The 13,275-nt window shown below is 49.4% G+C and overlaps 1 protein-coding gene across 4 annotated transcripts in view; it reads left to right on the top strand.

Annotated features, from left to right (window-relative positions):
- Positions 1-11,704, top strand: part of smyd5 (SMYD family member 5) — a 52,544-nt gene extending 40,840 nt beyond the window's left edge. For 3 of the 4 annotated variants that reach the window (XM_041201504.1, XM_041201512.1, XM_041201529.1), the window contains 4 exons: positions 1,829-1,885; positions 2,733-2,827; positions 5,283-5,353; positions 9,395-11,704. In XM_041201504.1, the coding sequence (XP_041057438.1) occupies positions 1,829-1,885; positions 2,733-2,827; positions 5,283-5,353; positions 9,395-9,533 (362 nt within the window). In that variant the 3' untranslated portion in view covers positions 9,534-11,704. The remainder of the gene's footprint in view (positions 1-1,828; positions 1,886-2,732; positions 2,828-5,282; positions 5,354-9,394) is intronic. The other variant, XM_041201520.1, reaches the window with a different exon arrangement.
- The last annotated feature ends 1,571 nt before the right edge of the window (positions 11,705-13,275 follow it).

A 13,275-nucleotide genomic window follows, 5' to 3' on the forward strand; every position in this document is an offset into this window, starting at 1 on the left:
ATGTGTGTGTGTTTCTGTGCCGTGTGTGTGTGTGTGTGTGTTTCTGTGCCATGTGTGTGTGTTTCTGTGCCGTGTGTGTGTGTGTGTGTGTGTTTCTGTGCCGTGTGTGTGTGTTTCTGTGCCATGTGTGTGTGTTTCTGTGCCGTGTGTGTGTGTGTGTTTCTGTGCCGTGTGTGTGTGTGTGTTTCTGTGCCGTGTGTGTGTGTTTCTGTGCCGTGTGTGTGTGTGTGTGTTTCTGTGCCGTGTGTGTGTGTGTTTCTGTGCCGTGTGTGTGTGTGTGTTTCTGTGCCGTGTGTGTGTGTGTGTGTGTGTGTGTTTCTGTGCCGTGTGTCTGTGCCGTGTGTGTGTGTTTCTGTGCCGTGTGTGTGTGTTTCTGTGCCGTGTGTGCGTGTGTTTCTGTGCTGTGTGTGTGTGTGTTTCTGTGCCGTGTGTGTGTTTCTGTGCCGTGTGTGTGTTTCTGTGCCGTGTGTGTGTTTCTGTGCCGTGTGTGTGTGTTTCTGTGCCGTGTGTGTGTGTTTCTGTGCCGTGTGTGTGTGTTTCTGTGCCATGTGTGTGTGTTTCTGTGCCGTGTGTGTGTGTGTGTGTGTGTGTGTGTTTCTGTGCCATGTGTGTGTGTTTCTGTGCCGTGTGTGTGTGTGTGTGTGTTTCTGTGCCGTGTGTGTGTGTATGTGTGTGTTTCTGTGCCGTGTGTGTGTGTGTGTTTCTGTGCCGTGTGTGTGTGTGTGTTTCTGTGCCGTGTGTGTGTGTGTGTGTGTTTCTGTGCCGTGTGTGTGTGTGTGTTTCTGTGCCGTGTGTGTGTGTGTGTTTCTGTGCCGTGTGTGTGTGTTTCTGTGCCGTGTGTGTGTGTGTGTTTCTGTGCCGTGTGTGTGTGTGTGTGTGTTTCTGTGCCGTGTGTGTGTGTTTCTGTGCCGTGCACATGAATTTCCAAATAACATGCATGTGTTTTTATAGTGTTTGCTGTTCGATGTATCTAAAATCCTGGAACTCCCTCCCTAACAGCACTGTGGGTGTACCTACACCACATGGACTGCAGCGGTTCAAGAAGGCAGCTCACCACCACCTTCTCAAGGGCCAGGGATGGGCAATAAATACTGGCCCAGCCAGCGAAGCCCACACCCTTAGAAATAACTGTATCCAATCTGCCTTTCTCCTTATAAATGAGGTGAGGCTCTGGGTATATAAGATTAAATTGAGAAGGTCTGAGCTTGTTTCCGTTGAGCCTGTGCTGCCTCTTTGAAAAGGCTGTTCAATTAGCCCCACACCCCCCCTGCTCTTTCCCCATTGCCCTGCAAATCCTTTCCCCTCCCAAGTATTTGTCTAAATTTATCTTGCAAGTTACCATTGAAACTGCTTCCACCGCCATTTCATTAAGTGCATTCCAGATCACATCGATACACTGTGTAAACACTCCTCATCTCGCTGGTTCACGTTAAATCTCTGCCATCTAGTTACCCACCCTCTTGCCATTGAAAGTTGTTTGTCCTAAATTATTTTACTAAATAACCTTCGTAATATTGAACATCCAACATTCCCTCTTCCAAAGAGAACAACTATAATTTCTCCAGCCTAGCCTTATGGAATAGTACAGTGCAAGGGGAAGACCATTCAGCCCAACAAGACTGTACCATCTCTTTTGTAGAGCAATTCAGTGGGGCCCACTCTCTAGTGCTTTCCCCGTAACCCAGTAATTGTTACCTCATAACTGAAACCCCTCGTCCCCCAGCACAATTCTGTGTGACTGTTCTCAACTCAGCCAAGCCGAGCAAACGATGTGTTGAAGGGAGAGAGGGGAGGATATTGCTGGACTGACAGCTTTGTTAATCCACAGAGAGCGGAGAATTCCTGAACTGCGAGGGATCCGGCCTGTATATCTTGCAAAGCTGCTGTAAGTAACCAGGATCTGGAAAAACATAGTAGGGATCCAGATTTACCCTTTACAGTTGTACCCTGTATCTGACCCCATGCTGTACCTGTCCTGGGAGTGTTTGATGGGGACAGTGTAGAGGGAGATTTACTCTGTATCTAACCCCGTGCTGTACCTGCCCTGGGAGTGTTTGATGGGGACAGTGTAGAGACAGCTTTACTCTGTATCTAACCCCGTGCTGTACCTGTCCTGGGAGTGTTTGATGGGGACAGTGTAGAGGAAGCTTTACTCTGTATCTAACACCGTGTTGTACCTGTCCTGGGAGTGTTTGATGGGGACAGTGTAGAGGGAGCTTTACTCTGTATCTAACCCCGTGCTGTACCTGTCCTGGGAGTGTTTGATGGGACAGTGTAGAGGATGCTTTACTCTGTATCTAACCCCGTGCTGTACCTGTCCTGGGAGTGTTTGATGGGACAGTGTAGAGGGAGCTTTACTCTGTATCTAACCCCGTGTTGTAACTGTCCTGGGAGTGTTTGATGTGGACAGTGTAGAGGGAGGTTTACCCTGAATCTAACCCTGTGCTGTACCTGCCCTGGGAGTGTTTGATGGGGACAGTGTAGAGGGAGCTTTACTCCGTATCTAAACCCGTGCTGTACCTGTCCTGGGAGTGTTTGATGGGGACAGTGTAGAGGGATCTTTACCCAATATCTAACCCCGTGCTGTACCTGCTCTGTGAGTGTTTAATGGGGACAGTGTAGACGAAGCTTTATTGAAAGAAATATCTCCTGTTCGCTGGCGCAGTTCCTGTTTCTGAAGGTGAAAGGTGGGTTTGGGAGGGGCTGTAACCTTTGACCCTTCTCTGTTGTAGGTAACCATAGCTGTGACCCCAATGCTGAGACCTCCTTCCCAGAAAACAACTTCCTCCTCCACCTGACTGCACTCCGAGACATCAAAGCTGGAGAGGTAAGGCCCCAGTGCAGGAACTGCCGGTCTTTTAACGTGTGATGTTCAAGGTAACTGGAGCAAACTGCCTGGGACTGGTGCTCTGAAGGGTCATACAGACTCGAAACGTTGACTCTGTTTCTCTCCCCACTGATGCCGCTAGACACACTGAGCTTTCCCAGCATTTTCTGTTTTTATTCCTGGGAATGGTCCAGCTCCTGTATCCGTGCTGTGTGCTTAAACAGTCTTGGCCAGGGCACGGTGCTGGGAGTTAGAGGCTGAGAGGGAGAGAATAGGGGAGGTCATTAACGACCCAGTGACCCACGGCTGAAATAGCGGGGAGACCTCTGTTGTTGAATTAAAACAGAATTACCTGGAAAAACTCAGCAGGTCTGGCAGCATCGGCGGAGAAGAAAAGAGTTGACGTTTCGAGTCCTCATGAGTTGACTCGAAACGTCAACTCTTTTCTTCTCCGCCGATGCTGCCGGACCTGCTGAGTTTTTCCCAGGTAATTCCTGTTTTTGTTTTGGATTTCCAGCATCCGCGGTTTTTTTGTTTTTATATCTGTTGTTGAATTGCCTGCTGATGCCTCTACTCTCACACAGAATCTTACAGCGCAGAAGGAGGCCATTCAGCCCATTGTGCCTGTGCCGGCTCTTTGAAAATGCAATCCAATTAGTCCTGCACTTTCCCCAAAGCCCTGTAAAGGATGAAAGGACATTTTACACAGACACCTCCAGACAAGACCCTCTTATTCATCTCCTTTCAAGGTAAAGGTTTTAAAACCTTTACTCATTACTGAGCCCCACCTGACATGCGAACGTAAGAACAAGGAGCAGGAGGAGACCATTCAGCCCCTCGAGTCTGCTCCGCCATTTAATAAGACCATGGCTGATCTGAAGTCTGCATCCCACCTACCCCCCCCCCCGATAACCTTTCACCCCCTTGCTTACAAGAATCTATCCACCTCTGCCTTAAAAATATTCAAAGACTCTGCTTCCACTGCCTTTCCAGGGTGAGAGTTCCAAAGACTCACGACCCTCTGAGTGAAAAAATTTCACCTCATCTCTGTTTTAAATGAGCGACCCCTTATTTTTAAACAGTGGCCCCTAGTTCTAGATTCTCCCACAAGAGGAAACATCCCCTCCACATCCACCCTGTCAAGACCCCTCAGGATCTTAAAGGTTTTAATCAAGTCGCCTCTTACTCTTCTAACCTCCAGCGGATACAAGCCTAGTCTGTCCAGCCTTTCCTCATGAGACAACCATGACGACTATCTCTCTCTCTCTCTCTCTCTCTCTCTCCAGCTGCTTGATTCCCAGTTTGACTGAGCTCACAGCTACTCTGTGTGGGGTAGTGATGGGACCAGCAACAAGCCCCTGCAGTGTGATAACAGCCTGACGATCTGTGTTCAGTGACCTTGGTTGAGGGATAAATATTGATCAGGACATCTTGCCCTTACTCCAGTAGTGGCCATGGTGTGTTTTACATCTACCTGAGAGGGCAGACGGGACCTCGGTTTAACACCTCACCTGAAAGACGGCACTTCCAACAGTGCAGCACTGTCCCAGTACTGCAGTGGGAGTATCAGCCTAGATTATGGGCTCAAGTCCCTGGAGTGAGACTCGAACCCATAACCCTCTGACTCTGAGATGAAAGTATGGGAGCGGGACATAGTGTAGCAGTAATGTCACTAAATTAGTAATCCAGAGGCCCAGGCTAAAATTATGTGGGCACAGGTTCAAATCCACCCTGGCAGCTGGTCATATTTAAATTCAATTCATAAAAAAAAAAATTCAATTTCTTGAAAAAAATCTGGAATTGTGAAGCTATTCTCAGTGATGGTGACCACGAAACCCTCATCGACTGTCATAAAAACTCAGCTGGTTCACTCATGTCTGCCATCCTTACCTGGTCTGGCCCACCATGCGACTGCAGACTCACAGCAATGTGGTTAAATCTTAACTCCCCTCGAGGGAAGTTAGGGATGGGCAGCAATTGCTGGTCTTACCAGCAATGTCCACACCCCCATGAACGAATAAATACCGACTGTGCGTGCCACAGGATGATCTTAACCGAATTGGGACCCTGCTGAGGGAACGTGGTGCCTGCGGGTTAGGTTCCTGCTATCCCCTACCCGCCCTGAAGCAGCTGATTCTGCAGGGGTTATCAGCTTGGGGTTTATTACCCCCTTAGTTGATGGATTCTGCTTCCTCACTGCTGATAATTCATCTCTAAACTGAGATGGCTCGTGACCTTGCCAAAAACCTAAGGGCTGCAGAACCAATGGAGATAAATAGAAGAGGGTCTAATTGAATAGCAGAACAGTCTTGATGGACCAAGTGGCAATCTCCTGTTCCAATGTAAACAGGCTCGAGGGGCTGAAAGGCCTCGCGTTCCTTGGTGTGCGTCAAGGAGTGCAGTCGGAGGAAGTGGCAGATATGGAATTGATGGCGGAGGTATTGTGTTTTGACAGGAGGTGTGCATCACTTATCTGGACTGCTGCCAGCGAGAGCGGAGCAGGCACACACGGCACAGGATCCTCAGGTACTGCCCCCTCACCACGTTCTCACTCCTCCCTCTCTCACCCCCACCTTCTCATTCCTCCTTCCCAACTTCTCACTCAACACCACCACCCCCCCCCCAACCTTCTTACTCCCTCACCCCTAGCCCCTCTCTCCCCTTCCCCAGCGCCTCACCACCACCGCCCCCCCCCCCACCCCCCACCTCCCCTCCCCGCCTTCTCACTCACCCCCACCCTCACCTTCCTACTCAACACAGGGCAGGTTCAGAAACACACTGCTCACAATTATTGGATAATACAGCAGAGGAGGTGACCATTCAGCCCATCTTGCCTGTGCTGACTCATTGATAGAACTGTTCAGGTAGCATTTCCCCATGGCCCCGCAATATTCTCGGTGTTCAAATATTTGTCCAATTCACTTTTGAAAGGTATTATTGAATCTAGATCTTTCAGGCAGTTCATTTCCAGATCATCACAACTCAGTATCACAGAATCTTTACAGTGCAGAGAGAGGCCATTCGGCCCTTCCAGTCTGCACTGGCTCTCTGAAAGAGCGTTCCACCAAGTCCCATTCCCCTGCCTTATCCCCGTAACCTTGCACATTCTCTCTTTTCAGGTAGCAGTCCTGTTCCCTTTTGAACACCTCGATCGAACCTGCCTCTACCACCCTCTGAGAGTCTGTTCCAGCCTCCAGCCTCCAACCACCCTCTGGGTGAAAACATTTTTCCTCACATCACATTTACTCCTTTTGCCAATCATTTTGAATCTGTGCCCTCTAGTTCCTGATGTTCTCTTGAGTGGGAACAGTCTCTCACTATTTACCCTGTCCATAACCCTCAGGATATTGAATACCTCTATCAAGTCTCCTCTCAGCCTTTGTCCAAGAAAAACAGTCACAACCTCTCCAATCTATCCTCATAGGCTACAGATCTTCATCCCTGGAATCCTTCTTGTGAATCTCTTCTTTACTCTCTCCAGTACCTTCACACCGTTCCTCAAGTATGGTGCCCAGAACTGGATGCAGTAGAGGCCTAACTAGTGTCTTATAAAATTTCAATATGACCTCCTTACTCTTGTACTCAACGCCCTTATTAATAAAGCCTAAGATACTATATGCTTTATTAACTGCTCTTAGGTGATCTACATGCTTATACACCAAGGTCCCTCTGTTTCTATGTCTCCTTTGGAGGCTCTCCCTTTATTTTATACTCTCACCATATCTTTCCTGACAAATCACTTCTCACTTCTCTGCTTTGAGCTTCATCTGCCACTTGTCTGCCCAATTCACCAACATGTCTATGTCCTTTTGAAGTTCAAGACTATCCCCATTACAGTTGACAACATTTCCAATCTTCGTATCATCTGTAAATTTTGAAATCATGCCCGCACTCCAGTCTAGGTCTTTGATATAAATCAATGGGCATATAATGAATATTAGTTGATGGCCTATTGGAGTGTTTTATGGGACAGTGTAGAGGGAGCTTTACTCTGTATCTAACCCCGTGCTGTACCTGTCCTGGGAGTGTTTGATGGGGACAGTGTAGAGGGAGCTTTACTCTGTATCTAACCCCGTGCTGTACCTGTCCTGGGAGTGTTTGATGGGGACAGTGTAGAGGGAGCTTTACTCTGTATCTAACCCCGTGCTGTACCTGTCCTGGGAGTGTTTGATGGGGACAGTGTAGAGGGAGCTTTACTCTGTATCTAACCCCGTGCTGTACCTGCCCTGGGAGTGTTTGATGGGGACAGTGTAGAGGGAGCTTTACTCTGTATCTAACCCCGTGCTGTATCTGTCCTGGGAGTGTTTGATGGGGACAGTGTAGAGGGAGTTTTACTCTGTATCTAACCCCGTGCTGTACCTGTCCTGGGAGTGTTTGATGGGGACAGTGTAGAGGGAGCTTTACTCTGTATCTAACCCCGTGCTGTATCTGTCCTGGGAGTGTTTGATGGGGACAGTGTAGAGGGAGCTTTACTCTGTATCTAACCCCATGCTGTACCTGTCCTGGGAGTGTTTGATGGGGACAGTGTAGAGGGAGCTTTACTCTGTATCTAACTCCGTGCTGTACCTGTCCTGGGAGTGTTTGATAGGGACAGTGTACAGGGAGCTTTACTCTGTATCTAACCCCGTGCTGTACCTGTCCTGGGAGTGTTTGATGGGGTCAGTGTAGAGGGAGCTTTACTCTGTATCCAACCCCGTGCTGTACCTGTCCTGGGAGTGTTTGATGGGTCAGTGTAGAGGTAGCTTTACTCTGTATCTAACCCCGTGCTGTACCTGTCCTGGGAGTGTTTGACGGGGACAGTGTAGAGGGACATTTACTCTGTATCTAACCCCATGCTGTACCTGTCCTGGGAGTGTTTGATGGGGCCAGTGTAGAGGGAGCTTTACTCTGTATCTAACCCCGTGCTGTACCTGTCCTGGGAGTGTTTGATGGGACAGTGTAGAGGGAGCTTTACTCTGTATCTAACCCCGTGCTGTACCTGTCCTGGGAGTGTTTGATGGGACAGTGTAGAGGGACATTTACTCTGTATCTAACCCCGTGCTGTACCTGTCCTGGGAGTGTTTGATGGGACGGTGTAGAGGGACATTTACTCTGTATCTAACCCCGTGCTGTACCTGTCCTGGGAGTGTTTGATGGGGACAGTGTAGAGGGAGCTTTACTCTGTATCTAACCCCGTGCTGTACCTGTCCTGGGAGTGTTTTATGGGACAGTGTAGAGGGAGCTTTACTCTGTATCTAACCCCGTACTGTACCTGTCCTGGGAGTGTTTGATGGGGACAGTGTAGAGGGAGGTTTACTCTGTATCTAACCCTGTGCTGTACCTGTCCTGGGAGTGTTTGATGGGGACAGTGTAGAGGGAGCTTTACTCTGTATCTAACCCCGTGCTGTACCTGTCCTGGGAGTGTTTGATGGGGACAGTGTAGAGGGAGGTTTCCTCTGTATCTAACCCCGTGCTGTACCTGTCCTGGGAGTGTTTGATGGGGACAGTGTAGAGGGAGCTTTACTCTGTATCTAACCCTGTGCCGTACCTGTCCTGGGAGTGTTTGATGGGACAGTGTGGAGGGAGCTTTACTCTGTATCTAACCCCGTGCTGTACCTGTCCTGGGAGTGTTTGATGGGACAGTGTAGAGGGAGCTTTACTCTGTATCTAACCCCGTGCTGTACCTGTCCTGGGAGTGTTTGATGGGGTCAGTGTAGAGGGAGCTTTACTCTGTATCTAACCCCGTGCTGTACCTGTCCTGGGAGTGTTTGATGGGTCAGTGTAGAGGTAGCTTTACTCTGTATCTAACCCCGTGCTGTACCTGTCCTGGGAGTGTTTGATGGGTCAGTGTAGAGGTAGCTTTACTCTGTATCTAACCCCGTGCTGTACCTGTCCTGGGAGTGTTTGACGGGGACAGTGTAGAGGGACATTTACTCTGTATCTAACCCCGTGCTGTACCTGTCCTGGGAGTGTTTGATGGGGTCAGTGTAGAGGGAGCTTTACTCTGTATCTAACCCCGAGCTGTACCTGTCCTGGGAGTGTTTGATGGGGCAGTGTAGAGGGACATTTACTCTGTATCTAACCCCGTGCTGTACCTGTCCTGGGAGTGTTTGATGGGACGGTGTAGAGGGACATTTACTCTGTATCTAACCCCGTGCTGTACCTGTCCTGGGAGTGTTTGATGGGGACAGTGTAGAGGGAGATTTACTCTGTATCTAACCCCGTGCTGTACCTGTCCTGGGAGTGTTTGATGGGGACAGTGTAGAGAGAGCTTTACTCTGTATCTAACCCCGTGCTGTACCTGTCCTGGGAGTGTTTGATGGGGACAGTGTAGAGGGAGCTTTACTCTGTATCTAACCCCGTGCTGTACCTGTCCTGGGAGTGTTTGATGGGGACAGTGTAGAGGGAGCTTTACTCTGTATCTAAACCCGTGCTGTACCCGTCCTGGGAGTGTTTGATGGGGCCAGTGTAGAGGGAGCTTTACTCTGTATCTAACCCCATGCTGTACCTGTCCTGGGGTCGGTGTCGAGGGAGCTTTACTCTGTACCTAACCCTGGACTGTGTCTGAAACCTGTGTTATTTTTGAAGGGAAAATTACCTGTTCATCTGCTCCTGTCCCAAATGCGTGGCTCAGGCTGGCGATCCTGACTTAACCTCAGAGGAAGAGGATGAGATTGAGGCTGATGCGGAGAGCGCTGAACTTGAAGACGAGATGACAGACGTTTAAGGCAGGCGCTGAGTGGGAGGATTCAGCAGGAAGAGGCCTGTTACAGAGCACCTCTGTTCACCAATGCAATAACCACACCTAGGATCCACACACACACACACACACACAAATCTCTGTACAAAGCACTTACTGCAACTCATGGGCAGCCTGGTCAATTAATCACACCAGTTGCTTCGTGTGAGTGAAAAAATAATCGTTGTTTTGGGAAGGGGGTTGTTGTTGGGTGGGGGGGAGCCAGAGGCTGTACTCCATGAACACGGCCCTCTACCCTCTCCCCACCTTGTCTTGCTAAGGGACTGGCTCCCTTTGCTGCTTGTGCTCCTGCTCTCTCCGCATGGTGAGGGAGGATGAAGGTACACGTTGTATTTCCGTAGGCCTCCCGCTGATGCCAGCTTTGTGACCTACACAGGCGTAGGAGGTCACGGACCCGAGTTTGGGTTGGTAGTTGGCCGTTGATCGAGGCAATGGGCTGGTTGGTGGGTCGGGGATGAGATGTGTGGGAGGTGGTGGGGTCGTAGAATAAGGAGATGGATGGGGCAAGGCAGGGGATGGTTGCAGGGTGGGGTGGTGAGTGTGCGTGCATGGGGGAGCAGGGAGGTGGAGTTTGAGCTACGGTCAGTCTTTCTATCGCCGACGAGTGAGGAGTGAATCCACCCAGAAGCTTCGGTTCTTCTGCAGTGCACCACACCCCCCCCGCCCCCGCCAATCAGGGCACAAACAGGGACTCGCACACAGAAGAAATGGGGTGAGATTATTATGAGGCATCCAAAACAAGGGATTGAGAGTGAGGATGGAGAGCGTCAACTCACTGAGGATAACAATTGTATTCTATTGTCATGTAATACACAAACTGCTCAGGAGTTTTAAATAGATCCAAAGTGCATTCAGCCCCATTTCAGCTCATGTGAGACACAGAAGCTCTCTTATGTGTCTTGGTGTGTGTTTCTCTCTGTGCCTCTGTTTGCTGGTCTCTGTTATCTGTCTCTTTTCATTGGGGTTTCTGTGTCTACGCTGTCTGTTTGTGTCTCGTCTTTATGTCTGTGTGTGTGTGTGTGTGTGTGTGTGGAAATCTGTGTGTCTGTGCATGTCTCGCTGTATGCTTGTGGGTCCCTATCGGGTCTCTGGATGTGTGGACATCTGTGTCCACATCTGTATCTGTCCCACTATCTGCCTTGGGAATGAGAGAGGGACATCCACTGAATGGGTCAAAGGCATGATCTTTTTAATTCTCCATATGTTTGAGAGGCTTCTCCCGAGGGTGTCTGGTCAGTCTACCCTGGGGAGTGCTATCATCTGCATGGTCTGTGGTCTTCAGAGGCCCAGACCCTAAATCATTCTTTACTTGTTACCATATTCATGGCCTCTCTATCGCCCCCTGAGGAGGCTAATGGATTCAGACGCTGGGTATGAAGTGACAAATCTATTGACGTGACTGGTTTACGTAGGGAAATAGGCCATTCAACCCAACTGGTCCATGCTGGTATTTATGCTCCAGAAGCCTTTTCCCAGTTCGCTTTGTCTCAAACTATCAGCATAACCCTGAGATACATGGTTAGTCTGTGATGTACCTGGCTCCTTGGAGGACGAGAGCAAGTGAAGCTGTGTCCGACGTTGTGTTGTTCAAACAGCATGGAGTAGGGGTGAAGGGTGTGGCACGGTTTGAGCTGCAATTGTGCTCAGGAGCCCTGCAGTGAATCCTGGAGGAGTGCAGGAACGGTGGGGGGGGGGGGTGGTGGGGGGGTGGAGGCGCAGTGTGTTCTGGTCCTGGGGAGAGCAGGTGTTTGGACTATTAGGACAGAATCCAACCAGCTTCCATCTCCACCCCCCCCCCCCCCCCAAACCAGGGTCAAATATGCTGCTGGCACCCCTTGTGAGACGAATGGGATCTTGTGTGGGTAGTGGTGTTGAGTTACCTATAAATCAGCAACCAACATGAGCCTTGTGAAGACAAAGGTGGGGAGGGGATTTGGTGGAAATTTTTTATGTTGCATATAATCTGGAGAGAAATTCTATATAAATACTTAGCTTTAGGATAGGTTGTAGCTTTCAGTCAGACTGTACTTGGGTCAGCAAAATATTAGCTGCCGATTAAATCATTGCAGCCTCTCAAACTCAAAGCACTGAGGTATGATCCACTTGCACGTGTTCAATAAAAGGTTTGGAAAACATGATTAAGTCTGCAGTCTCTCTCTCTCTAGTCTTCATTCTGTCTCCTGCTGTTGGCCAGATGTTCAGCTGTGAGTAGAGACACACACAATTCCCACAGCAGCCCACAGTCTCCCCCCTCTCTCAATCGCTCACTGTCCATCCCTAGTTAGCCCTGGTGAAGGGGAAGTGAGCTGCCTCCTTGAAGTGCCTTGATCAGGCTTGTTCAAAACCGAGTGGCTTGCTTGGTTGCTACAGAGGGCAGTTAAGCATCGACCACGCTGGTGTGCGCCTGGAGTTAGCTATCAGCCTGGACCAGGTAAGGAGAGCGGACTTCCTTCCCTAAAGGGAGGGGCTGTTTTTACTCCTCACTCCTCTGACAAAGGGGAGCATCTTCTCCCACTCACCTCACCCCCCTGCCCAGGGTTAACTGCCTCAATTTGCAGGCATTTAAATTCAATTAATAAATGTGGAATATAAAGCAACTTTCAGTAATAATGACCATGAAACTATCAACAATTGTTATCAAAACCCACCTGGTTCACTAATGTCCTTTAGAGAAGGAAATCTGCCCTGGTCTGATCTCTTGTGAATCCAGACCCACAGCAATGTGGTTGATTCTTAAATGCCCTCTGAAATGGTCCAGTAATCCACTCAGTTCAAGGGCAATTAGGGATGGGCAAATGTCAGCCTTGTCAGTGATACCCACACCCCACGAAAAATGAATCCCAATGAAAGTGGTCCATGTCCAAATGCAGCAAGACCTGGACAAGTAACATTCATGCCACACAAGTGTCAGACAATGACCATCTCCAACAAAAGACAATCCAACCATTGCCCCTTGACATTCAATGGCATTACCATCACTGAATCATCCACTATCAACATCCTGGGGGTTACCATTGACCAGAAACTGAACTGGACTAGCCATATAAATACTGTGGCTACAAGAACAGGTCAGAGGCTGGGAATCCTGCAACAAGTAACTCACCAACTGACTCTCCAAAGTCTGTCCACCATCTACAAGGCACAAGTCAGGAATGTGATGGAATACTCCCCACTTGCCTGGATGAGTGCAGCTCCCACGACACTCAAGAAGCTTGACACTGTCCAGGACAAAGCAACCCGCTTGACTGGCACCACATCCACAAACATTCACTCCCTCCACCACCGACACACAGTAGCAGCTGTGTGTACCATCAACAAGATGCACTGCAGGAATTCATCAAGGCTCCTTAGACAGCACCTTCCAAACCCATGACCACTACCATCTAGAAGAACAAGGGCAGCAGATAGATGGGAACACCACCACTTGGAAGTTCCCCTCCAAGTCACTAACCATCCTGACTTGGAAATATATCACCGTTCCTTCACTGTCACTGGGTCAAAATCCTGGAACTCCCTCCCTAACAGCACTGTGGGTGTACCTACACCACATGGACTGCAGCAGTTCAAGAAGGTAGCTCACCACCACCACCTCAAGGGTAGTTAGGGACGGGCAATAAATGCTCGCATTGCCAGCGATGCCCACATCTCATGAACGAATAAAAAAAAAGGCAGATGGACTTCAACAGCCTTGGGCCAGCAAGGATGTGTG

Source organism: Carcharodon carcharias, chromosome 1 (genome assembly GCF_017639515.1).
Source record: "Carcharodon carcharias isolate sCarCar2 chromosome 1, sCarCar2.pri, whole genome shotgun sequence".
NCBI lineage: Eukaryota > Metazoa > Chordata > Chondrichthyes > Lamniformes > Lamnidae > Carcharodon > Carcharodon carcharias.